General features: G+C 45.8%; 1 protein-coding gene across 3 annotated transcripts; it reads left to right on the top strand.

The window, feature by feature from the left end:
* Positions 1-125: 125 nt before the first annotated feature.
* ASCC2 (activating signal cointegrator 1 complex subunit 2) lies at positions 126-26,882 on the top strand. 3 transcript variants are annotated; one of them, XM_086761097.1, is made up of 19 exons: positions 126-183; positions 2,987-3,086; positions 4,187-4,345; positions 4,692-4,862; positions 6,587-6,716; positions 8,641-8,708; positions 10,101-10,211; positions 11,124-11,236; positions 13,275-13,349; positions 13,905-14,012; positions 15,574-15,642; positions 16,360-16,434; positions 16,680-16,866; positions 17,438-17,652; positions 19,284-19,403; positions 22,886-23,110; positions 24,869-24,980; positions 25,532-25,608; positions 26,114-26,882. In XM_086761097.1, the coding sequence occupies exons 2-19, from the start codon at positions 3,006-3,008 to the stop codon at positions 26,280-26,282; spliced, it is 2,265 nt and encodes a 754-aa protein (XP_086617223.1). In that variant the 5' UTR covers positions 126-183; positions 2,987-3,005; the 3' UTR covers positions 26,283-26,882. The 3 variants fall into 3 exon arrangements, with proteins under 3 accessions (XP_086617223.1, XP_086617224.1, XP_086617226.1); XM_086761098.1 differs by having other exon boundaries at positions 152-183; positions 2,991-3,086; XM_086761100.1 differs by lacking the exons at positions 126-183; positions 2,987-3,086; positions 4,187-4,345; positions 6,587-6,716 and having other exon boundaries at positions 4,794-4,862.

Genomic DNA, 26,882 nt, shown 5'->3' with positions numbered 1-26,882 from the left:
GGTTTAAAAACTGCCTGTTTGGGGCTGCGGAACAGCCGTCTCGGGTTAAACGCGGCTCTCGCCCAGTGCCCCAGGCCCAGCTCAGGCCGAGGGCCAGGCTCCGCCCGTCCCGGGCCCTTCCGGCGCGGAGCGGAAGGGCCCTTTGGTGGCGGAAGCGCGGGCCCGGCGGGACGTGGCTGGCCGGTAAACGGGGCTGGGGCGGCGCGGCGAGGCCTTTCGGGGGCCGCTGGGCAGGGCCGGGTCAGGGGGACATGGCCTGGCCTGGGGTGAGGCGGGTGGCGGCGGGGTCTGGAGCCGCAGCGCTCGGCTTAACTGGCGGTGGCTGGAGAAGGGGGGCGGGCAGGGCCGGGAGGAGGCCGCGGGGTCGGGGGGAGTGTTTGGGGCCGCAGGAGAGCGGCGGGGCCCGGCGGGGTGGCTGGCGGCAGGCAGGGGAGCAGGGTGTGCGGGAGGTGCGGGCAGAGCCCGGCTGCGTGCCTGGCCTGGAAGGGGTGGGGAGTGCGGTGGGTGCCTGCCGGAGGCCCCCGAGGTGCGGCAGTGGGGGCGAAAGCCAGGACTGGTGATGTCAAAGGAGATAAAGGGCTGTCCTGGTTTTGGCTGGGATGGAGCTAATTTTCTTCCCAGTAGCGGCTGTGTTTTGGGTTTAGTATGGGATTTGGTGTGCACAGAACGTTGGTGATACGCTGATGTTGTTGGTTGTTGCTAGGGAGACTGAGGGCTCTTTTCAGCTTCCCAGGTTTTGCTAGTGTATGGGTGCAAGAAGCTGGGGGGCTGTGGCCAGCAGAGTTGACCCAAACTGTGCCGTAGATGTCATGCGCAGTGTGTAAGGGGGTTGGCTGGTGGGCAGAATGCTAGAAATAGCTGTCGTGCGGTCGCTGCTTGGAATGGTGCTTGAGATTGCTCTTGGTTCTGCTCCATGATGGCTGCTCAGGACAGGCTGTGTTGGTCATCGGGTCGTCAGGCAGTCAGGAATTGTGCATCATTCATTTTATGTGTTCTACTATTACCGTTCTTTCTATCTGTATATATCTTTGCTGTCCTAGTAAGCTGTCTTTATCATAACCTGTGAGATTTCCTTTCTCCAGTTCTCCTCCTCATCCCACTGGGCAGCAGTGAGCGAGTAGCTGCGTGGTTCTTAGCTGCCGCCTGGGGTTAAACCACAATGAGAGGAGAGGGCTGCCTGGCCTTCAGCCGGCTCTTCAGCAGTGCATCCAGCGCATGCTGCTGCTGTTAGTGAAGCTGCGGTGTCGGCCGTGCCTCTCACAGCTGCGGGTCCTTCGTCCCCCGCAGCGTGCACCTCGCCCTGGGTATCCTCTGCTTGTCTGTGCACCTCGGTGGGAAGTGGAGGGCAGAGAGCACTTCTTACGCTGTGAAAACAAGTTTCCCTGGCGAAAGTCTGGTTCGTTGTGTTCTTTGTCGGGGCTGTTTGGCTTTTACGCTGTGTGCCTGAAATCACAGGGTACAACAAATTAATAATGTCCTTGTAGCGTAGGCCAAAGCTCTTGGGGGTGGAAAAGCACATGATAGCAATCGGGGATGATTGTCTGTGTTGAGGATATTCCATACTCAGGTTTATTCTCTTCTCCAGATGAATAAGGTTTTTGTCAGGGGGCCTGTCTCTTCCAAGATATTTTTGATTTGGACTGGAGAGTTTGATGCTTGGCAGGCTTGAAATGAGACACTTGACATTTTTTGCCTTGTTGCAGACACAGGCTTCTATGTGCAGTTTTCAGAGTTGCTCTAGAAATTCTAAGAGCCAAATTAAATATATGACAAAAATTAAAAAACAGCTTGGCTTATTCTGCTGAAAAGTGTTGCGGTTTTTTTTTTTCCCCAATGAAATTGTTTGTTGTAAAAAATTGAAAACACTCTTGTCAATATTCTAATCTTTCACTCCCTTGGAAAAAATGTAATTATTTTAAGTTTTCTAAGCTGTGCAGTGTATTGGTGTTGCTCTCATGTAGTTTTTTCAGTTATCGAACTCTGAAATGTTAGATAATGTGATTTTTGCCTAAATCCATAGGTGACAAACTCTCTGGAACAAAAAAATGTTACTCTTTCACTTGCTGTCTAAACCATGATCTTGCTCCTGAATTGGTATTGTTCAGCTGTAGGGACATTTATCTTGTTTTTAGTGTTATTCTGCCCAGGTAATGTGAATGCAATTAAATATGCAAATAAGGAGATTTGTGATCTTAGATCTTAACAGGAAGATAACATTTTAGTACCACTTTCCAGAAATCGTAATGTTAAAAAAACCCCGAGAAGTGTAAAGCTCTGTTAAGCTGCAACTTTCATTTTTTGTTAATATCTGAACTTTTAAAACAATGTGCATAACAATGTACTTTCTTTGTTTGGCTTACAGTTAATTTCATAAAGTTAATTGAAATATTTCTGAGCTTAAAAACGCTGTGGAGGATTAAAAGGTGGTTTTGTGAACACGTGGGAAATTGGCAGGGGGAAGGCAGGCTGTGTTTTTTAGGCTCACTCCGTGTACCTTATCTGGATGAGTACTGAGTGATCCTGCCACGTAAGCACCAAAAGTATTCTTCTAATAGTACGTTGGCAGGATGTGTTTTGGTTGCCTTTCCAGTTTATACTGTCAGGGGATAGACAGACGGCAAAAGCCGAGGGTTCAGCGCAGATCTTCAGGAACCAGACTTAAATACAGACTTCCATATTAAACAGTGTCCCAAAATGCTTTTTGTTCTCCCTGAAGATACCTCTGGCCTCTCAGCGAGGAACGGGGATGCAAGTACAGCGCCGTGTTACGGGTTTCTGGTGTTGTGAAAGGCGTGTGCAGGTGGCTCTTGGGTGTTCCCTCGAGGTTTGGCATTTGGGTGGTGTGTAAATTGCTCTGCATAAATACATTTCCAGCTGCTGTGCATATGTGTCTCGCAGTAAGGCGGCAGCCTCTTCTGTTATGCTTTTGCTTGATTGTCCTTGTAAAGTGCGTCCTGTGCTGCTTTTGTTTTTCTGTTTGCTGAAGACAGGAATAAGTCACCACGATGCCAGCATTGCCTCTGGATGAACTCCAGCTGACAGAAAGGGATCCCAAGACAGGGAAGCTGAGAACTTTACCAGCACTGGTGAGCTGTGTTTTTTCCTGAAGGCCAAACAAGACCTTTAATAACTAATGGTCATATATTTGGGGCTGGGCAAAGCTAGCTCTCGGTCCAGGATACGATGACGTTTTGTCAGCTTACTTGTTAAAGAAATAGCTTTCTTCGTGTTTTAGTGCGTTTAGATAGTTGAGGATTTTATTGCGATGAAAGGTAAATGAAAACTCACGGTGTTCAACATGTATAGTAAACTGCATTTTCCCAGAGTGCCTTATTCGCTCGAGGAACAGCCCAATTAGCAATGTAAACTTTGCTGCAGGAGAGAGAACACTTTGGGAGCTTTTGCAAGCTCTGCGTGGAGTTTAGCTCTGAGCTGTCGCCCTGGGATGAGTCCATCCACTTACTGCATCTCATGGCCTCCTGCCCTGTGGCTTCAGCTTGGTGAAATCAGAAAATTAAATCCCTGGTAACCCTTTTCTCCCAGAAACAAGAAGGCGTGGGGAGACTCTCCTGGGCGTGTTGCAGAAGTGGGGCCTGCCGTGAATGCTGCTTGCTCGTGAGGAGATTCACCCTGGGCTGTGGTTTACCCTGTGCAGGTTGAGGCAGAGCTCTGAGCTACTACGTGCTACTCAACATGATTCTCATCCTAGGGTGGGAGTATGTGGGCAAAGCCTGTTCAGTAACCCTTGGGAAGGGTAGTGAAGTGTTTCTCCTCTGTATTTGGTGGCCATGTCTGTTTAACTTTGGGGAATGTTGTGCAAAAACCAGTTTGGAGGAAAAAGAGAGAGTGCAGGCCACATTTCAAAGGCGTGACATTAAGGTGTTGCTGTTTGTTTTGAAGGTGTGGGAGGATTGCTTTGCAAGGCTTTTGGTTAATAGAATACAAGCAGCAACGTCTAACAAACTGTGAAGGTCTGAAAATACTGCTGATAAATAAAGATACAAACCCACTGGTCTGCTGCCTTGAAAGATTAGAAAATGGGAAGTTACCAGGGAAGTGAATGTCAAATTGTATTAAAGTGCAATTTTGTATTGGTTTCCTAACATTCAGTGAGCAGCACAAATGGTAACTGCGCATTCCCGTCGCTTGGTCTGTGGTTTTAACACTGTGTTCTGGCTTTCTGCAGCACCCAGAAATAAAAGCAGATCGGTCTTTTGTGCTATACAGACCGCCACCTGTTGTCAAAGACCCTGCTTTAGTGGAAGAGTTCTTGGAGCGAGCAAAATTCATTGCAGATGACCTGAACTGGCTTCTGGCTTTGCCTCATGACAAATTTTGGTGCCAGGTAATAGTTCTTCTGTGGACACTGAAGAAAAAGCATGAACAATCTAGGTGCTTGTAAAAGCCACAAACTTTAAATTGTTTTCATAAAGACTTCTGTATGCTCATTGTGTCACTTGTCAGGCATCTTAATTTTAATTACCATACCCTAGAGTGCGAAGAAAGTAGTATTTCCCCGTAGATTTGTCTTTCATTGTGGATTTTAGAGTTTGCTTGTATTTAATGCAGGTGTGAATCCTTTTAGCATTCTTAAATGTTTTAGATTTGCTTTTAACTGGGCTGCCCGTGAGAGCAACCTATGAATGTGCGACTTTCCCTTCTTTCCACTTTCTCATCTCTCGTTGTGCAAGGTAATATTTGATGAGACGCTTCAGAAATGTCTGGATTCCTACCTGTGCTATGCCCCTCGCAAGTTTGATGCGTTGTTGGATTGCCATCCAGAGGTGAATGACATGCAGAAGTGTCTTCATCGGAGTGTCTTCCTGACTTTCCTCAGAATGTCCACTCACAAGGAGTCCAAGGTGAAGATTTATTTGCTTTGCAGGTGCTCTGGGATGTATAGCTTGGGGAAAAAGGCAATTAGAGAAATATTAATCGTGTTTCTTACTTCCGTGTCCAACTGCATTCTTCTCCCTGGCTATTTTTGTTCTCTGTGTGGAGATGATACTTCAGCTCTGAGTGGTTATCTGAGCTATGCAGTGATTCCTTAGGAAGGAGATCCAGGCAGTCAGCTGAGTAATAGCAGGTTAGCCGCGTGTGGTGGTGTGCTACATCGCTGAAGGAGAAAAAGGAGCAAGTTGGCCTTTGTACGGCCGCATGGAGCAGAGGCTTTTCAGGCCACCAGTAGCCGGGCAGTCACTGCTCCCTCAGTGCCACTTCCTTTGTGCCATGCACTGTCGTGTAATCTGTGCTGATATCTGTCTCTCCTTGAACTTTCCCCAAGTTCTGGACACACAATGAAATTGCTCTAAATTACTGTTTTCTTGGCATCCCAATTGAAAGACACTCGGCCCTAATTGTGTGAGTGAGGCTCTCATGAGGAGCTGTGGAATTTGCACAAGGCCTTTGGGCGGGATGAGTGAGGCGACTTGTGTTTTAGCAATGACTCCCTTTGGAGTATTCACATCCTGAACCAATCCGTGTGTTGATTCTCTTGATTGTCACAATGGTGACAGTCAGGACATTTTGAGGAAAGTTCTTGGAGCGAGAATTGGAGGACTGAGTTAGAAGGAATGCTGGAGCCTGCAGCTGGCACTGCTTCAGCAAAAGTACCCAACACCCCTATAGTGTCTTTCATTCCAAGATCTGATTAAATCTTACCTCTCCAATGAGGCAGACAAACATTTGAAACTATTTTATAGTTGAGTAATTTGAAGAGAATGAATAGTCTGTTGTCATGCAGGCAGTCAGCAGGAGTTCTAGAAACTGAACCTAGCCAGCGTAAAGCCCTGTCCCTCTGCTCTAGCAGGGAAAATGTGTGTACTGCCTTTCACTGTTATTGAAAACATTTGCCATCATAGACAAATTTGTCTTCTGAAAATCCAAAATCATGTTGTAGCTTGCTTGTTTCTCCATCTCAAAGACAATGGAATTTTGTCATCTAGAATTTTGGAAGAAATTGCTTCAATGTTATGAGTCACCTGTATTTGACACAGTGTTCTAGCAGTCAGGATATAGAGCTGCAGTTCCTGGGTTTCCTTCCTTCTCGTCACTGATGCAGTGGTCTTTGGTGCCTTGATTCTGCTCTTCCAGGGTACCAATAACCTCAGGCTGTGATCTCACATGTATTTTTTTCAGTGTCAGTGCCAGTTAAGCTGTTCCTGTGCCTGGGTAGTCACTGCTGCTCCTGAGCCGAGTCATTCTTGTGTCAGCTCGGCTATTCATTTGGCCGTGTCGTGAGCCAGGTCTGGGAAGTGGACGAACTGTAGCTATCTTTTTGGTTTAACTTGTAGGTTGATTGGTTGACTTCATGGTGTGGCCTGGCCCTGTGAGCGGGGCAGGGTGGGGTGGACGGTGGAGTGGCAGTGACAAGCAGCTGGGAATGTGGAGGGCTCTGCAGAAGCTGGTGTAAGCAGAGTTGCTGCCTTCTGTGAGACCAAATCCTTAATACACCTTTGAGAGATGTTTTTACGGGTGTCATTGTAATGCTGGAGTTCTTGGAGAGTAAAATATGGACTATCCTTTAAATTACCTTTTTTAAGTTTTGTTTTTTTTTTTTAAATTATTATTTTTTATTTGTTTGTAGGATCATTTTATCACTCCCTCTGTTTTTGGAGAAATTATTTACAACAACTTCCTGTTCGACATCCCTAAGATTCTGGATCTCTGTGTGCTTTTTGGGAAAGGAAATGGTCTCCTGCTCCAGAAGATGATCGGTTAGTTAAAGCCAAGGAACAACTTGTGTTTAGGCTTTTAGTTACTCGTATAATGGCAAATGGGGTTTTGTACCAGTGTTACTGCTCTGAAAATGAATTTTTCAGTAGCAACTAGAATCTATAATTTCTAGATCAATTCCTAGATCAGATTACTTTTTTCTTGAGAACTTCATTTATGTCAAGAGCAGCATTGTGTCCCTGCTGTTTAGCTGTCCTGAGCTGGGCTCATGGCATTAGGCGTGCACCAAGGCTCAGTTATGCCTCAGCAATTGTTTCCTATGCCAATTAAATGTGTCCTCAGCCACCGTAAGAGGACCGTGAGAGCTCTTCAAATTCTGTTAGAGGTGGGAAGGGGCAAACAGCTCAATTCCTGGGCAGGGAGGGAGAAGAGTTAGAAGATGGGGCGCAGTCCAGCTGCTCGTATGAGTGCTTTTTTTCTCCAGAGTTGGGAGCCAAGTGAAATGTGCAACATGAGGTAACCCCTGGTCTACGAAGTAGGAGAAGATGACATTTCAGTGCAGACACTGATTTATATAGTGCCTTCAGACCACAAAGCACTTCAGAGCATTCTTCAAGCTGGGCTTATCCCTTAGATTTCTCTGTATCTGCGCAGACAGTCTTAGTGGCAAGTGCATATTAAGTAACGTCTCAGCCTTGGACACTGGAACCTGTGTAATGAAGATGGGGTGTATTGATTTAGTTTCTGTATTTATTGTGTGCTCCCTTCACAAGGGAACCGCTTGTGATCTCTAATATCCACTTGAGCACAGATGGAAGAGTACCTAACCTTGGATTAAGTGAACTTTTCCTGAATTATAACCCACTTTGTCTGCAGTTCATGTCATGAAACTTTTTCCTTTCTTTGGTAGTTATTTCTGTCTCATTTCCAAGTTGACTAACATGAGAAGAGTTAGAGATCATGTGATGCAGCCAAATTTCCAGACCAGAAAAGCTTAGATAAACCTTTGCATTTTTAATCCCTTTTCCCCTTTTCAGTAACTTCCACTCTAAATTCATCTGCCAAGCCTCAGTGGTGGAAAGAAGGCATGACAAGATAGATAGTTCTCTTTCAGATGTGAAGCTTAGGTTATCTGGGTCTTAAAATATTTTGAAGAATACCTAAGTGTATGAAAGCTCGTTTGAATTATACGTATAGTCTGGAGTGGAAACTATAATGCTGCACGCAAGTGACCAATGATTTGCACACCTGATTATTTGCATTATGTTGTGCCGGTGATGGTATGAGCAGTCCTGCTGTGTAATTCATAACTTGATAAACTTTTGGTTCTTCTCAGGTTATAAATTTTTCTGAAACCTGTCTCATAACTCTTACCCGTGCTCTGTCCTTGCTGGAGAACTCTGTTAATTTTCATCGTCTGAACAGTAATTCACGGGAAAATAGGCAGCCTCTGTGCTCACTTGGTGGGGATTTATGGTACGCCATTGCTCAGTGGAGTATTTTGTAAAGATAATGAAGTCCTAGTAATATAATAGCAGGTATTACTAAAGCCTCATTACCTCTAAGAAATATTCTGCAGAACATGTTCCGATGTATGCCGAACTGTTATCGGTAATTAAAAGTCAACTCCAGTTGTCAAATAAAGGAACCAGGAATGTTTAGCGACAGTATTTGCATTATTCAGCGATTCAGCATCTGGGGTGTGAATCATCCACCGTCTCGTTTGCTCTGCTCTGATGAGCATCTTCTCATTACCAGTTCTCCAGTTGCAGATGGGCCAGCTTTATAGGAGCGGCCCTGTCCGGGAGCTGGGAAGTGAGCCGGTGCCCAAGTCCTGCATGGTTATTAGCTGGATCTGGAGGGGGCGGGTGGTGTCAGTAACAGTGCATCTGCTGGTGTAAATATTCTTGTTGGCATGAGTGTCTGAACTAATGGGAAATGATCTCCTTCCCCTTCTCTTCTCAGAAAATATCTTCACGCAGCAACCAAGTTACTTCAGTGACCTAGACGAAACTCTGCCCACTGTCCTCCAGGTACTGCTTTCCTGCTTGGCCCAAGGCTCCCATTTCCTCTGGAAATGTGCCGTGGTTTAGAGGGTGAGAGGGAACAACTGTGGCCATAGGCAGGCAGGAGGTATTTGCTATTGCTTACTTTCTCTCTAGTTTATGCCAATGTGTGTCAGGTAGGTTTTGAACCTTTATTTGCAACTATTACTTGATTATTATTTGGTGTTACCTTCCTTCAGCTTCTGGCGTTCTCTGCAGTCAGTCTCAAGGAATTGTCATTAGGCGGTTCAAAAAGTATTCTTTGTATCTCCCTCCTCCTCTCCCCACTCCGAGCGAGGGAAGCGTTAAAACTTAAAACAACAAAATAGAGGCTGAGAGGTAGCTACGACTTGACATAGTAGAATGAGTTAGCATTAACGCTGCAGGTTCTCAGGAGTAAATGCAGATCTATTGGAAGGGACGCGTTGTTGCCATACAAAAGGTGTTTAGCATCTTTCTGTGTCTAAGCTTTCATTTTTATAAGCAGCTCGTATATTCCCCAGACTTGGTAAGCAGATTTCACATTGAACCTGCGGGGAAAATCAAGAAATCAAGGTGCCTTGACATCTTTGTACCCTGAAAATGTCATGTTTGTGTCCTCAAAAAGCTCACCTATGCACGAAAATAAACAAACTCAAGATACTATTTATCCCAAGACACCTATAATGTCACTTGACTTTTTGAAAGCCCATATTTTTCTTTCTGTGTGTTAAGAAACTGTTAGAGGTAAATCCCAGAGGTGATATCACATTTAAAAAATATTGTAGGATGCAAGACCGAACCTTCAAGTGAATTACTGGGGAAGACAGCAGAGATTCTGTTTGCTTTCCATGGTGTACCACATCAGAGTGGTTTCTCTGCAGAACACTGGTTTCTTCACTTAGCAATCCAGAACCTAATTCTGTCAGCTTCCCTCCAGATTCTTTGTCTATAAAGAAGAGCCACAAAATCTGTCCTGCTGACCTCAGGGGAGAGGACAGGAAGGCTTTGGGACTAGCTTATAAGCAGGAGGTAGCGTTAACTTCCCAGCTGTCCCAGCACTCCCTTGCAAATAGGGATCCTGGGTGGCCTCCCAGGGTTAGTCTTGCTGGCTGAGTTTTCTCACAGCCGAGGTTTTGGATTAGCTGCAGTCCCTGTCTCAGCACCACCACGTGTAGCTGCACTTAAATTGCACAGAAGCCACATGGGATTTCAGGCAGCGTGGTCCTTCCTGCTGTAGCCTGCAAGAGTCTGTGGCAGCTTTCATCTTACACAGCTCTGTGCTGTATGGAAATAGTCACATATTGCGCGTGTGATCGTAACAGTGATTGTTAACGAGATAAAGTGTGTCCCACTGCTTTCTTCTGTCTGTTTTCACACTGATTTGTTTTCTTGATTTAGGTGTTCAACAATATTTTGCATAAGTGTGGTTTGCAGTGTGAGGGGGCCTCTGCTGAGCCCCAGAAATTGGAAGAAAGGGTGAACGTGACCCCGGGGAACATGCCTCTCCAGGTAGAACCGCTGCTCCGTGCCTTTTACTGTTTGTAGTCCTGCAGACCGAGCAGTCCGTGGAACAGGAAGACCACAGAGGGTCATTCTGTTCCCAAATACTGGTGGCTCATGCAGCACATGGTTCCGTGTCATTGTTTCACTGTTTGTCCTGTGACCAGATGACAAAGCCTTTCCCCTGTGAGCTGGTTGCTTTGCTTGTGTGCATTTCAGCTGTATCCATCATATCATGGGTTCTTTTTAAACCTGGCGTCTTTTTTGCTTAACGAGCTCGTAAGTAATATAACAGAGCACCGACAGAATTCTCTACATAACCCTGACAGTGATCAGTCAGTTGACAAATTCTTCAGAAATGTTTAACAACAGTGTACGTTAATTCTAGTTAATTAAGATGGGGGAGTTTTGCCCTGTGCAAAGACAGGCCCCATGTCGGTGAGCATGGTTGCCTACAAAATCTTAGTCATGCTATCTGTATGTGGGAGTTGTTACAGCTGCCCTGGAAATGCATCTTGCACTGAAATGGGCTACTGAAATCATCCTTTAATTCCTGTTTTACTTCTTTGTGGTGCTTCCAGCTAGATGGGGAAGAATACTCTATACAGAGGATACATAGAGGACAAAGCCAATGTCCAGAACAAGATCTGAGGAGGATTCTGGTAAATTTACAGAATCTCCAATAAGAGCGAGCAGTTGGGATTGCGTTATAGACCTTTAAAGGACAGAGGTTTTAGCAGAGACGGTCTCTCTGCCTCTAGACCCAGTAATGTGTGATGTGTTTCTAATTGATAGCCGACTCTCTGTGCAGTCAGGAAAAAGGCTCGGTCTGAACATGGTTTGTCCCCGTTAGCGAGCTATACTATGTTCCTAGGAAAACTTGTCTGGCTTTTCTCTCAGTAATTGCTCTTTCTCTCTCAGGAGCTGAAGGATATTGTGCTGTACTTATGTGACACTTGCACGACACTCTGGGCGTTCCTTGATGTCTTCCCATTGGCTTGCCAGACCTTCCAAAAACATGAGTTTTGCTACAGGTACGTCTTGGACTGCAGACAGAGCTTGTCTTGGCGAAATGAAAATACTGAATGTGCTGCTGTGTCCTGTCCCAGTGCCTTCATCGTTAAAATAATAGACAGCTTTAACGCAACTAGAAACTGCTGGGACTACGGAGTCTCCTAGTAAATAAATTAATATAGAGACATCTAGAGTTTCTCTGTTATGTGTTCACCTTCTTCATTGTCTATGAGTGATCCTAGACCCAGGCAACCATGGCAATTTCAAAACCCAGCTAAACATTACCTGGCATGCTTTGGCAAGGGTGGAGAGGGACAAGCAGAAAAGAGTCGTGGACAAAAAGAGCTTCCTGCCATAGAACCTGAAGCAAGGGAATTATAAAGTACTTTGGAGTGATAGTCCATCAGGGTCTGAAAAGAAGCGTTTTTGTTTGATGTTATGCCTAAGTTTTTATGCTAGAGAATGTCATTGACGTGTGGCAAAAGCTGCAAAGGGAGAGGATGAGAAGCCAGCACCATCACAGCTGGGCTGACAGCTAATTCCCTGTCCAGCTCTGGATCACAGTGGCGATGAGTCAGGGTGGTCTCGAGGATCAGACAGCAGAGTGTGTTCCCACAAGGGCTGCAGCTCCTCCAGTGGCACTTACCTGGTTTGCTCCAGGTGTTTTAAGCCCCCAGATCATCTTGCAGAGTCTTGCTGTAACAGCCTTTGTTTAGAACCAAGTGAAGTGTTCATTTATTGTCCTTATTTCCCGGTTTTGTTTGTTTTTCAGTGTGAACGAACACACATTTGTACTTTGCTTTTGTTTCCAATCATGTTGCAGACCTCTGAAGTCTTGCAGCTGCCCGTGGTTTATGGACCACAGGTTGAGTAATGCTGCTCTGGGGCCTGTAGGCTTATGTCTGCTTTGGATGTTGCCGTCGAGTTGGTTATTGGAAGAGGAGCAGACTGGTGGACTGCTGGTGGCTGTTTGGATTGGCAAGCAGCGCTGCTTACATGCTTGGTTACTCAGAGGAGGAAAGCCTTTTGCTTTTAATTCTGCTGTTGATGTCAGAGATGTGCTAAAATAGTGTTGATCACTGTGCAGTGGGACAACAGCAACATTTTCATTTCTTCTCAATATGGACTAATGACTGGGTCTTTGGAGTGTGGGGAGGGAAACTGATTTACGTGCCGTCTTTTTGGAACCTCTGAGAGTCTGAATCAATCTGCTGGCGCTTGCTAATTTCTCTCCCTGACTGAAAGTATCAACCAGCTTCTGCTACCGTTGCCTCCAGGATGCTCGTTTAACATATTTGGCTCTCAATATGAGACATGGACATAGTGTTCCTAACGGAGCCTCTGCTCATCAGTCCAGCAGGCTTGGCTTTTGTGCCAAGTGCTGTGAACCATTATTTGTAACATCTAGCTACTGATGAAGCAGTACTGGCTGTTACTCTGTGAGGGCATTCCTCCGCGTTTCTCGGTGCTCTGTCCCTGAAGGAAAGGGTCTATGTGGGCTGCCTGGCACGTAAAATGAGAAGCTGGACCACACGAACTTTCTTTGTTTCCTCCCTGCCCCATCCCATTGAAACACCCTCCTAGGCTTTGCATATTGGGTATCTTCATGTAAATGCCCACCTGAATAGCAAGACCGGTAAGACTTTATTAGAAATCGTCTCCTGTTTCGTATCCAGTTTTTAGCATGCAGCAATATAGGGTCATAAGGATATTGGAGTGGGGGGGGGTGTTTCAGGACGGACTGAAGCGTATCAGCTCTTTGCATACTGCAGATCTGTGTGGGGTGTTTGTTCTGGCAGATTGTTCTTCTGCTCAGTAGCGTGGTGCTTTTCAAGTGCATTTCTTTGCCTATGTCTTCAAAGAGATCTTGATGGGTTCCTTACTCTTGACCATCATATATTTGCTTGCTTGTGTTTCAGGGAACAAGTAACAAAATGGGGTAATGCTCATGAGTACTGCTAGTGAGGAGAATTTAATTAAATTAACTGTTTGATTTGTCTTTTAGCAGATTTCTGAAACCTCGGTTGACAGTTACTGTTTTGTTGCCCCTTTCTACAGGTTAGCGTCATTTTATGAATTGGCAATTCCTGAGCTGGAATCTGCAATTAAGAAGAGGCATTACGAGGATAACAGGTGAAAATGTCTGCAAAGGCTTGCCTTTTCTTTTCAATAAGACTCCCAGGGCTTAGTTAAAAATTCACTTCATGCTGCTTTACCCACCTCTGTGGAGTCTTTATATCTTTTTTTTTTTTATGCTGTTTCAAAGAACTCTGTAGAGATGGCTTTTCTAATTCCAAATTTTCCTGGGCAGTGGGGTGACTAATGATTTCTTTCACTGCTGTCTAAGAAGAAACTTGATGGGAGATGCATTCAAATTGTAACAAAGCATGAAAACATTAATGGTATCTCTGTGTATAGATTGGTCTCATTTTAAGGCACAGACTCTGCTGGTACAGTTGAGATCACATGTGTCTAGCTGTCAGAACAATTGGTGATTGAGACCAACTTTGTCTAGAGCATGGATTTTCCTTAAGGACTGTGAAATGGCTCTAATCTCTAGTCCTCACAGCAAAGAAGTGGTCCTGATAGTAAAATCCCTCCTCTAGAGGGTTAACTGTGGAGTGAAGGTGTGTTAAAGGTTTGAATTTCTTGTGCTGACACCAACAGTGTCTTTTACTCTCTCTGAAGTGTTTTTGCTGATTTGTGGAGGAGAATTTCGCATTCCAGGAAGAAGATGATAGAAGCTTTTCACATCCTAATAAACCAAGTCTGTCTGCAGCCCATCTTAGAAAGAAGGTATTGGCGCTTGGCCTGTGTGGTACTAGCCAGTTATTTGATTGCCCTTATGGGGTAGATTATTTCCTCATTTTCAGATTTACTAGAGAAAATGAACAGATACTGCTATTTGTGTTGGGGTTGTAGCCAAAAACTTTGGCTTAGATCAGAAGCCTGTTGTGCTGCATAGCAGGGATGTTCCAGATGAAGCTATATGTTCCAGAATTGGTGTGGTGAGCTGTGTGTCAACCCCTCAACCCCACTAGAGTGCTCCAACAAGCTTTCTAACCTCAGTTTCTGGCTAAGTTGCAAATTCTAAAGGTTTGTGTAGACACCCTGACTGAGACACCGTAATAAAAGTGATGCAGTATTACAGATCACTGAAAGCAGTCGTTTTAAATGTCGATACTGGTGCCTTCACCGAGTTCTTCCTCCCCTCCTATTGTGAAAATTGTTAACTGATAGCTCTATGAGTGATGTCAAAATGAAGGCAAGTATAGCTATACTTATTTTAAAATAGAGAAATGAAGTGAAATGACCCAAAATCATACTGCATATTGCAGACAGAGCCAAGAAACCTGAATCTTGATTGCAAGGCCAGTGTTCCCTTTGTGCTGGTCTCTTTGTCTGTACTTGTTACAGGTTTTGTAGATTGCTGCTCTCTGCGGCTCTCATTCTGCTTGAATATTTTCCATGGTTTGGTATCAGTGGACTTGTCCAAGAAAATGAGGAGGGCCTGTTGGTGGGATTCTTTATGAGAGACCTGAATTTGCTTCCTTGACTTCCTCTGTGACCTGGACCTTATCATCCAGTCTGTCTGTGCTGTAAATCCAGTCCTTAAAGGAGCAGTAGTAGCCTTGCCTCACCCGTGCTTACCTGAGTGTTGCCTTTCAGCACCCACCGGAGTACTGAAAGCATAAATGAACCAGAGAGTGTAACGTGTTCAGGTTCCACACTGTTAAGGATTATCTATCCTTCTGAGGCAGTAAGGGACAGCTGCCAGTTTGACGAGAGCTGAGTCTGCTGTGAAAGTGATGTGTCTGGCTTCTCGAGAAATTCCTTCTGAACACTGATGTACTGCGGAGAGCATTCTCTCTTGCTGTGAGGCCTGATGCATCAGCAGCAAGGGGAGGTTTAGGCCTCAGAACAGAAAGGCTGCAGTAGGAGGTTGCTTGGCATGTGTTCTTGCGTAGGTGAGCACATACTTTCAGAAACGTTCACTGGTATAAACCCCAGACATATAATAAGAGCAATTACAAAAGCGCTACACGCCCTTTTCTGCTTGTTGCAAGTCCGAGGCATCACACTGTGGCTTGTGAAGTCTGTCTCAAGCCTTGTAATTCTGGGATACGGCTTTAGATCTAGCTGGCTGAAATGCTTGCTGAAGCCATAAAAAACTTGTTTCCATTTAACCCTTTGCTCCTGTGAAAGCCAAAATTGGACTGAAATCTGTTTTCAAAGGAGATTTTCCCTCAATATGTGAGTGTGACTAGTTTGGGTAGTGAGGCAGAATGTGGAGATTGTGCAATGCGGTAGGTTTACCACTGAGCTTTTCACTCCGTTGTGCCATTGTTGTCTGCAGCTCTGAGAATATTCAGCCTTTTATTGAGGAATTTCTACAGATCTTCACTTCGGTGCTTCAGGAAAGGAGGTGAGTCTGGCTGAAAAGAGGCCCAAGAGGAGGGTCAGGTTGCCTTCCTCTTCCATTTTTTACAACAGAATTGCCCGAGACATTATTAAGAGGCATTACGATGCATTTGGGAGTTAGAAATCATTCTGACTGGTTGGGATAACTGCTGTGAGGGGATTTCAGACTGCAGTACAGGCTTTATCGTAAAGGTGAGGAGGGTGTTGCATGACGCTGGAGAATGTTCTTCTTCACTCTCTTTAATCCAGGGTTTCAAAGTGGAGGATAGCAATTTAGCCATTAGCTACCTTGACAAGTTAGACTCTTATTACTAATCTGTGCTCTTCATCTGGGGTGCCCAGACCAGAAAGATATTAAGTGCTAATGCTGAAGATGCAAAGTAAGTGGTGGAACTAGGAATTCAGTCTTGTCCTCCTGACAATGCCATCATTCTGATCATGTTCAAACCATAAACCGTGTTTTCTCTGTGATGTGGCACTGGGTTACGGGTCTTAATGTCATGAGGAGTGTTGCAGCTGGCTCTGCCTTGGGGCAAGTGTTCCTGCAGTATAATGGGAGCAAAATCAGACATGGCAACGTGTGCTGGAATGCAGTACTGGGTGAGAGGTTCTGTGTGTTCCTCCCTGAGCAGTGAGGAAGTCAAAGTGGCACAGTAGTGTGTGACAGGTCTGCTGGTAATTTATTGAATTCAACTGATTAAACTTGCTTCTGTGTTTTTAGATTTCTCCGTGACTATGATGAGCTGTTTCCTGTTGAGGATGACATCAGTCTGCTTCAGCAAGCGTCCTCCACACTGTATCCTTTGCTCTCACCTTGGGGTTTTGCAGGCCTGGCTGCTCTTAAATTCCTTCACACCAGTGGCATTTCCACTGTTGCTGCCTCTGGTTGAGCTGCATGACTGACAGTGAATGATGGAAAGTTTTCCCTTAAAGAAAGCGAGGGGTGTAGGCACAGGCTTGGGAGTTGCTGAAAATCACAGTTACTTCAGGATGAGGTCTGAATCTGTGCATCTAGAAATGTCCTTAATGCTGTCCTCTTAGAGATGAGACCAGGACAGCCTATATCCTCCAAGCAGTGGAAAGTGCGTGGGAAGGGGTCGACAGGAAAAAAGCAGAAGTCGTTAAAGATCCAACACCACCAGCAGCGTCTAACGGATCCTCAGCAGTAGAGGAGAGCGCTGCTGAGGACGTGGAAGAGCTCGGGGCTGCGTATGCATCGGAGGATGAGGTGAGTAGAGATGTGTGGGTGGGACTGGGTTCTGCTCTTTCTGTCCTTACTTCATTTGTCCATGAAGGATTGGTTTGCTCAGATTTGAGGATAACATGAGATTTAGTCTCATTTCTTACCTTTTCTAGATTCTGGTGCAGCCTTATGAAATGAGAAACAAAGCTACACCTGAGTCCTGGCTTTATCTTTGAGCAAAGTGCTTCTAACTCCCATTAGCTTGGGTGTCCTGTTGCTGTGGTGTGTTCAAATTGTGCTTCATTCATGTGCATATTTTTTTAAAACACAGCTCATAAGTTATTTGAGGAAGGGATTCTCCAGAGTATCCTTGCTGACTTGGGGACAGAAAAAAGCAGTTGTGTGCCCAAGTCTGTGTCATAGGCCTTGTCATAGGCCTGATTTTTCTTCTTTTGACTTCAATCTTTGACTTCTTTGTGTTTAAATTCTGATAACCCAGACTGTTGCTTTCCCTTTTTTTTTTTTTTTTTTTTTTTTTTTTCAAATGTGCATACCTGCCTTCCCTCAGCTGCTGTCCCTTTCCAGTAACGCCACCAATTCTGTTTGATCTGTGTAGTGTGCCGGTGCAGCTGCTGCGCCTGTCGTCAAGGTGTCAGGGGTGGAGCTGGACTCTCTGATCTCTCAAGTGAAAGATCTGCTGCCAGACCTTGGCGAGGGCTTCATCCTGGCCTGCCTGGAGGAGTACAGCTACAGCGCAGAGCAAGTCATCAACAACATTCTAGAAGATAAACTGGTGCCATACTTGGATAAGCTGGACCGAACAACGCAAAGGTATGGGACAGCTTCTGGCACAGCTTTCACGCCTTTTGGTTTTTTGGTTTTTTGTTTGTGGGTTATCATTTAACGTCATTCATCCTGAAGGTTAGAAACTTGTAGAGCTCTAAGAAGTTGCACGTGCATTCTCGTGGGGGAGATAGCTGCAGTGAGAGCTTCTCATTGCCATCTGCCACTAGTGCTCTGCCCTCGTTGTGTCCCTGCAGAGGACTGGAACGTTCCCTCTTCAGCATTTCAGTTCAGATGCTGGGTCATGTTTTGTGATGGAGGACAAAATTACTTGTACATTGAGCACTCAAATAAGAACCATTACAATTCCGTAATGGGGACACGGGCTTAGCCTGGGCTGCGCAATGGAACGTGTTGCCTTCAAAAGTTACGTGGTGAGAGGTGTTAAAATCCCAACTGTCCCGCAGGAAAGGATGTCTTCAAAGGAACTAATTCGGCTGAAATTCAACCAACAGCATCAAATACAGTGTTTGACAAGCTACTGTTTTGCGGTTGAAGTTAAACCAGAGAGACTGGAAATGGGAATTTGGATCCATTTTTATCTACCCTAGACTTCTGCTTGCTTCTCTGGGTTGTACATGGGCTGTAAGGGTTTATAGCTGGCGGGGGAGTTGAGTTGTTTTAGTTTGTCTGCAGCTGCTAGCGTGTGTTTGTGCTGCAACAGCAGTTTCTGACTGAGTGTCAGGATGTGAATGTGCTGTTTGTTCACATTTCATGGAGGAATGGGCAGACTGTCCCATTGTTGCATTTTAAAAGGAAAGCATCTGTATCAGAAAAAACAATGTTAAAAATCTTAGTTTTGCAACAGTCTTCATGCTCTCACCGTCAGGTCTGCTGACTTTGGTACAGATGATGCAGGATGGGCTTTTAGAAGGTGGTGTTTTGGGTTTTTTTCTGCAAAGGCAGCAGTTACAGAAGATATGGCTGGATTTATTTCTTTTTTTTTTTTTTTTTCTGCCTCTTGGTTCTTGAAACAAAACTATTAGTTCAGTAGCAAATGTAGAATTTTGATCACTGCTGATTTTAGAAGTGAGCGCAACAGCGTTCTCAGATGCCTGGCTGTGCGAACAGCACCAACAAAACAAATGTAAAAATAATGGTCTTTTGACTTATAAGTAACCTGGACTTATAACGTAAACCTGGAACCCTGAGAAGGAATTAAGAAGGAACCATAGGGAGATAAATACCCTGAAACCAACAGCGGCAAATTATTGGAATTTTTTCCAGCATGTAATTCATCATACTTAGTGTTTGGCTTTAGTGAGTCACTGTTTTGAGACCAGGAGGTCTGTTCAATATTGCATGCTGCTGCACAGTTTTACTTATTCTTAAGTGAACGGAGGAATTTTCTTTTTGCTTTCTGTAAGTTGCTTTAGTTTCCCCACAAAGATAAGCTTCAAAACCTGTGCGTTTTATCTTCAGCCAGCGCCGTGTGGTGGTTGTGCAGGTACTGTAGTGCGGCTGTGAAATGAAGGAATTGCTCTGTGACCGGGTCAGCCAGCACCACAGAGAGGATCTTGGCATCCTGTGAATGACTGAGACTGACAAAGGATAAACCAGGGTCTTATGAAGTCCTCTTCAGTTCACCTTTGTTTTTCTTTTCTCTCTCTTTTCAACAGAGAGCTGAAGCCAGACCCGACTCCTTTAGTCACTTCTCGCTACAATGTTTTCCAGAATGATGAGTTTGATGTTTTCAGTAGGGATTCAGTGGATGTTTCTCGGATACAAAAAGGCAAGCGGTGAGTACGGTGCACCCTTAGTTAACCCTGTCTGTCAGGAGGAATCGATATCTATGAACTTGCAAATGTATTTCTTGTACAAACCTCCTGCAGGAATTTGTTGGCAGAGGGGTAAGGCTTATCAAAAATGTTTCTCACCTATTTCTTCTGTTTCTCTGGGAAAGCAAAATGAAATATTATTTGGAGTTGGTTTCAGTTAGTGTTTTTCCTAATTGGCTTTCCTCTGTGTGCTGCTAGGGTTTGTAATATTGGGCTCTTGCTGCTTGGTCTTAATGTTAAACTTGTACTGAACAACAAACCTTGAAAAGCAACCATTTCTCCAAGCCTGGGACCGTGACTTAGAACTGAGCATAAATAATGATTTGGTTTATATCCAAGTGAAGCTTCAATATCCATCTACTTCAAAATCTGATAACACTCAGTGGCTTAGAGTACTTTTGTTGTTCCTGCTGCTGTAAGCTTCCTGCAGAAGGGCATGTCCTTTCCTTTCTGCCTAGTTTGGCACATTGTGCTGTGCTGCACTCCATGCAGAAGCAGGTTAGAGCATTGTCCTGCTGGCTCCCATTGATGTCAACTCTATAACATGGCTGATGTGTTTCAGATTCCTTTTATACATTTTCTCTAACCAGCCAGGTCTGACCTTTCTGGTGGTATGGATTTACAGAGAGCCTGAGTAAAAGTCTGGCTGGAGATGGAGCTCCCAGGGTCACGTGGCTCCTAGTTAAAGTTTTGGTTGCAAAGCTGCGTCAAACCCTGAGGAGAAACCACTGTTGTCCCAAAGTCCAGTTGAACAGCTTTTCAGCAGCAGTGCTATAGTGCTTCTGTTGGCTCAGTTAGGCAAGAAAATAATTTATTTTCTCTCTGGCTAGGACAGTAACTTCTGAAGTGTCCATAGCTAAGAATGCACGGGCACAATCTCTTTCCTTTCTCCTCATCGTGTTGCTTCGCTCAGAGTGCGGGCAAGCACCTTGTCAGCAGGAGCCTTGTGCATGGGCATGCTTGGTTATCTCCCGCTTCCCCAAAGTTTTGCACGTGTGGGTGGCAGCTGCAGCAGCTGATCAAGGCCAGAGAGCACAGCACAGCATCCAGCTTGTGGAATAGCCCTGCTGGGAGCTCCCTCTGCAGATCACTTCCAGAGCTTTGAAAGTTATAAGTCATCTCTGAGCTGGGTTGTGGGACCCTGCTCCCATGGCAGCGCCCTCCGGCTGCTGCCAGGGAGGCTGCGTCTGCTCTCCAGTGGTAACGCCGCTCCTTGAGAAAGCTGCCATCTCTTCTGCTGCTACGTGACCTCTTGGGATTATCCTCCTCTTACTGCTGCTGTTCCTGGTGTCTCTCGGCCTCCCTCAGGCTATGTCTTCACTTCAAAACAGTTCTTACACTGAGAACACTCTGCAGCACTCCAGACATGTTATTTATGTTTTGAGGGGTTTTTAAAACCTGGAGGTTATGAGCTGGTGCCAGCAATGTACACCCTATGCCCAAAGTTGGCCATATCTGACTAAATCAAAGGGTAAGCTGTAGTACCTTGCTCTCTAGGATTTAACAGCCAGGACTCCATAAACATGAAGAGCGTGCCCTTGCAGCACTGAAAGTGCAACTTCCTCCATCGTCCTTGTTCCACAAGCAGCAAACCTGATGCTTTACCCAGGCGTCGGGGTAACGGGGTTCTCCTAGTCCAGTTTGAGATCTGCTTTGGGTTTGAAGTCTTATCAATATATTTTCTTAATTTTTTTTCCTCTCCTTCTTAAAACGTTTTGCTCACTAAATTCTGCTTGTGTTTACAGTGCTGTTGCTTATGTTCAGAGCGTTCTGCTGCCTAAGGGTGATGTCGCAATAGTGCTTCCAGAGCCAGATCAGATGGATACCATTGTGCTCGCTGCTCTGCGGTTAGGCGTGAGCAGTTTGAGGCAGGGACTATTAATGTGGAGGAGAAAGCTACACCAGGATGGGGAGAGAATAGAGCATGAGGAAATGAACGGAACTAGCATATGCAAGATTCTTTACTGCTCCTGAAAAGTAATCACACCTGTCTGTGCCTGCCCAGCCATAACTGGTAGTTGAATCTGTCTCTTGAAGCCAGAGTGTGTCCCAAACACCATGGAACTAGAGGAGTTAACCCACTGTTTTTCCTGGAATTGGTGTCACTGGTTTCATTGCAGCTCTTCTGCAGTCATCGGAGGAGCTCAACAGGAAACAATTATCAAACACTTAGCTCAGTCTCATGCTGAATACAGCAGGAGACGTTATCCCAGCCTAGGTATGTGTGAACTGACCACATGCTTTGTAGGGCACTCTGCAGCTAAACGCAGGCATGTCACAGTGAGTCATGGAAGAGAGAGGAACCACATCTGTCTGCAATGTTACTTTGTTTTGAGATTCTTAATGCAAATCATGCTGAGATCACTTCCCCACTGCTTGCTAGTATGTCAGTAGGTCCGTCCATTCTTGAGTCCCTGACAGTCTGCCTCGGACGGGTGCTTTCTCTGATAATATCCAGCTGCCAAACAGATCACCGATGCTGGTCCTGCTAGGCTTTGAGGGCTGCACCTTGTCCTGGGAGTACTTGACAGTGGAGTCCCTTGCTGCTTTGACGGAAGCATGTACTTTGCTAGTCTGAAAAACGGGACTTCCAAGGGTTTATGCTTGTGCAGCCTGAGACGTAGCATCTCAGTGGCTGCTTTTTAATACCTCTGTCAAATTTCTTTCTTGGTCTTCCCTTCTTTAAAATGACTATCATCTACTTGCCTTCTAATTCTTTTAAAAATTGTACACACAGTGCTTTGAGATAGTAGACGAGTGATTCTGATCCAGCCTCTGGTTTGTCCTTTTCATTGTTAGTTGTGCTTATTCTAATCCTTACTTGCCGCAGTGGTAATTTTTTGACTCTCCTTATCTACATCCATATTTCGCATCTCACATTTGTAAGCTGAGGTTCTTGACTATAGGGAATGTACACATCCGTGCAGCAGTTACTCCTACGCAGCCCTGGTCCGTGATTTGCAGCTGCGCGTGCTACCGCAGTGAGACGATACTGCAGCACGGTGTTAGAGGGCACTCTGGGCCTCACAGAGCCATCTCGTAGACCGGAGCCTTAGCCCTAACAGCTTACCATTTGAGATTCATGGGACTTCTTGTGCTATTTGGATCTTGGCCAGATTTCAGCTTGAGTATAACTGCATTTGGCCTCCTGCAAAAGCTTCCTTTCTGACTCAAATGCCAGTGGCGGTCTCCAATTCCTGTTTTTATCTTGCTGGGCTTCTGTTTAAAAATGACTTTGTTTAGTCTAAGCCAGGAGTGGCCGTTTTTAGTAGCCAAACAGCCCTGTTTTAAATCAGAGGGGAGGCTTAAGGAGTGCTTGTGGAGTTTGAGTTGAGGCTTCTGTTGCTTCAACTTCTACTTGCTAACAGGAAAAAAAAGTAACTTAGAGATCTTTACGCTGCCTTTCTGTGTCTGCCTCTCCGTTTCCATGCTGTGGAGTGCAGGAGGGAGAAGGACACGACCAGGAGTTTGCTGAACGACAAACGCCTGGTTGCTGAGCAGAAGGAGCGCTACAGCCAGTACAGCGTGATCGTGGAGGAGGTTCCTGTGCAGCAGGGAGAAGCTCAGCTCTACGGGGAGGACTACGAGGACGAGTACGACGACACTTACGATGGAAACCAAGTGGGGGCAAATGATGCTGACTCAGATGACGAGTTGATCAGCAGGAGGTGGGTGCTGTGGCTTCAGTGAATGGGAGGTTGACGGGAATCGCTGCCTGGAGTTGTCTGGCTCGCGCAAACCTGTTCAGCACTGGGTTTTGGCTCCGTTTCTCAGGGAGGACGTGCATGCTGGAAACCACCACTGCTGCTGCTTTCTGTAACATGCAAGGAGGGAGATTTGGGTGTCTCCTCTCCTGTTGGTAGGGTGTTTTTACTGTGGCATGCACCCAGGACGTTCTCAGGCTTCCATTTTCTGTGTCTGCGTTACTCAGCCGTTACCTCAACTGATCAACAAATCTAAGAGGGAACTCTGCCATCGTGGTGAAATTTGCACTCAGCAGTGCTTCTACTTATAGAAAACTATCCTGCAGTGGGGAAGAACGGGCTATCTTGAGTAATCAGGATTGAATGTAGCTGGGCAATGTAAAATGGCTGGTTAGCAAAGGAAAACCTCAAAATTTTGAAAACTGTACAACTGGACTTCTCCTTGCCTGTCCCCTGTGGCATCTCAGAGTGCTGATGCCTGGAATTCAGTCCTTGCACAGCACTCTCCACAGTGACTGACAGCTGGAGACTATTAGCTTTTAGGAAGCAAAGGGTTAGTTTGGGATGGAGTTTGCAGAATATTTCTTTTAGAAATAAGAGCTAGAGATGGAAAACACATCTTTTTAAAGGCTGGTTTAACATTTCTGAAAGTGGCCTTTTAAATTCTCGTGTATTACAAAGATGTTACCATTTCTAATCTCAAAACAAAATGCATCTTTGAGGTTCCTTTTGTCCCTTTTGCTATTTTTTTTCTTTTTTTCCTCCTAAAGCATGGTGAGGCTTCAATTTCAATCCTTTTTGTGGTTTGCCTGTCGCAGTGTGGCACTTGGGGTTTTTTTTTTCCCCTATTTCAGGTGCTTCGTGCTCACCGCTCCTAGAGAAGCGCTAGAACAATTAGTGGATGTTACTGCTGAAAACTAGACCTATAGGTTTGAAGTAACAAAGGCTTTTCTGGTTTTCCATTTATTTCTTTGACAGTGGAGTGGTGGATCTGAATTCCAACAGAATTTAAGCACACACACGGATATATATTAAAGAAGAGCTATAGGCATGTGGTGAATTCTACCTCCGCCCCCCAGGCCGTTTGCCGCTCTGTGTGTTCAGGGTGATTCATAAAGCCCGATGGATTTCTCCCAAGTGTTTCCCCCTGTATGAAACTGGGGCACAGCAATGAAACTGGGGCTCTGTGGATAACCGCTGCCCAGTCACAGAGGTTTTAGAGCACAGCACTTTCTGAGCATTAATGTTTCTGTCTGAGCTCGAGTTGAGGTTTAGGGGTTTGTCTCTGTACAATAAATGCTCCTGACCGGTGAGCGAAGTCCTAGCAAAGTATACTCCTTACTGATGCCCTGGGGCTGTGCCTGGATCCCCTTCTCCCAGAGGAAGCAGTTGTTTCCTTGGAGAAATTCCTTGTGAGGTTTCAGGTTTTTCCTGACCTGCTCCTTCTTTTAACTATTATTATTTTCAGTAATAATGTCATAGTCAGCATTCCCCAGTGAAGAACATATGCTCGTTAATTGCCCAGAGTAGATGTGTTATTAGCGATTGGGTCCCTTTTTTTTTTTTTATTTTATTCCTCTTCAGAAAAAGAAGCGAGTCCCTGAAATTTGTAGAGTCTCATTTTTTGAAGACATGCTGCAAACCAAAGAAGGACATGCTGTTCAGTGAAATGTTTGTGGCTGTACTGTCTTCATTGCTGACTGTTTGTGTCTATATTCTCAGGCCGTTCACAATTCCTCAGGTCTTGAGACCTAAAGGACAGGAGGAAGGACAGGAGGAAGAGGAAGAGGATGAAGAGGAGGAGGAGGAAGAAGCTGAAAAGGAAAGAACAAAGGTGACATTTAGTTTGTGGTTGGAGTTGTTAAGACTTACTGTAGGTCTTATCTGCTTCACCTGCAGAGTGATGTGGAGCAGATTTCCTCTTTCAGAGAGCGAATCTTTTAACAGCAGCATGGGGACTGAGCTGCTTTTTGGAGTGGCTACTTCTGCAGTCTGCTGGACTGTGAAATGTCCCCTGAGTGCAGCTATCCGCCGCTTCCTAGGCTAACCGTCCTGGAGCAATGACACTTATTCCATGGAGAGGTTTAATCTCCTTTATTCCATAGACAGACGATGCCAGCAGAACACTTTGAGGGTCACTAATGCTCGGTTGTCACGGATATACTGGAAATAGCGACATTTATGGTGTTGCTGGCAGAGGCAGGAGGTGGGAAGAAGTCTCAGTTGGGTTTTCTGCCAGGTTTTGTATTTGGAGTCACTGACACCGATCCTGCTGGCTCAGCCAGAAGAGAAAATGAACAGTGGTCTAACAGAATCACCTCCTGCTCTAGCCTTTTGCGTGATGCTGATGAGTTTGCTGACCTCTTTCCTTCCTTCCCGTGGTAGGACCATTTTGTGCAGGACCCAGCTGTACTGCGGGAGAGAGCTGAAGCCAGGCGGCTGGCTTACCTTGCGAGGAGGGGGTAAGTAAACATCTCCCTTTGCGGGGTGAAACCGTGGCTCTGCAATTAGCAGGTGTTTTGCTGCTGACTGGAACTGTTGAGAGCATACCTGTCCCTTAACATTCCTGTACGTCAGGGTCACTGCCACGGTGGTGGTAGCTTCCTCGCCTGCCTTTTACTTCCCTGCAGGTTGTTCTGTCCCATCAGATGGGTACACACGTCCCTTTAGCGTAAGCAGCAGAAGAGAGGATCTGGGAGAGCAGAGCTTCCCAGAGCTTGAACAGCTCCCCCTGGGATTTCAGGGCGGTTTAATGCTGGCTTTAGCTGACAGGCTCAGTGTGTAGGAGGGCACGGTCGTGTGGCTAATGCTGATGCTCAGCTATCGCAGAAGCCCTGCGGAGCTGGGGTGAGCTGAAGCTCAAGGCCTGACAGCTGAACTCCTCGCACCCAGTTGTTTCTCGGGATCGGTATATCTTGTCCCCCAAGGTGTGCAGTGTGCTCATCGTCCTTTCTCTGTGTACCCCAGGCACAAGCACGACAGCTCTGCTGTTGTTGGGAATGTGAAGGGCCACGGGCAGAACCGGGAAACGGTGCAGGAACGAAGGAAGAAGGAAGCAAACAAAAGCACAAGAGCTAACCATAATCGACGAGCCATGGCTGACAGAAAGCGGAATAAAGGCATGATTCCTTCCTGAAAGACTCTTAGCACCGGTCTTGCGGCATCCCCAGCCCTCTGCTTGGGAGGAGGCAGTTGTGCTCCGTTCCCTCCCTTCGCTCAGGGGACTGGGTGTCGTGGTTCAATACCTGGCACTTCAGCTCTTGCGGAATTGCACCCCCGTGGGAGGGCTGCCCGTTCATGGACCGGAACGGCCCTCCAGGCAGACCCTGGCTGCTCTTCGGTGTGGAGAGAAACGCGTGTGTGGCGGTGGGCTGCACCGCGATGCGTCGGATAGGCTGCACCAGCCATTTGTTTCCTTTTGTACTATTTATAATTCTGAGAATTTTATTTTCATACTGGCTCCTTGCGCCCTCTGCGCAACTCAAGCAGGCTTCCAGGCCACGCAGCGGGCAGCTCTGAGAGCAGGGCTTTCCTGGGACAGCCCTCGCAGCTTTCCGCTCCACTGAAATGCCTTATCCTGAAGTACAACTTGAAGGTCGATTGGAAAACGCTCAGGCTGTTCCCATTGTCGAGACACATGCGGGAGTTCAGGTGAATAAGACCTTGTCATAAATTTCTGTCCCTTGAGTGAGGCGTGTGAAAACAGAACGTGCAAATAAATGACTTCAGTCTTCTA

This window comes from Chlamydotis macqueenii, chromosome 17 (assembly GCF_036417535.1).
Source record: "Chlamydotis macqueenii isolate bChlMac1 chromosome 17, bChlMac1.mat, whole genome shotgun sequence".
In the NCBI taxonomy this organism is placed as follows: Eukaryota; Metazoa; Chordata; class Aves; order Otidiformes; family Otididae; genus Chlamydotis; species Chlamydotis macqueenii.
The sequence above is the reverse complement of the archived record's forward strand: the minus strand, read 5'-3'. Positions and strand labels throughout refer to the sequence as shown.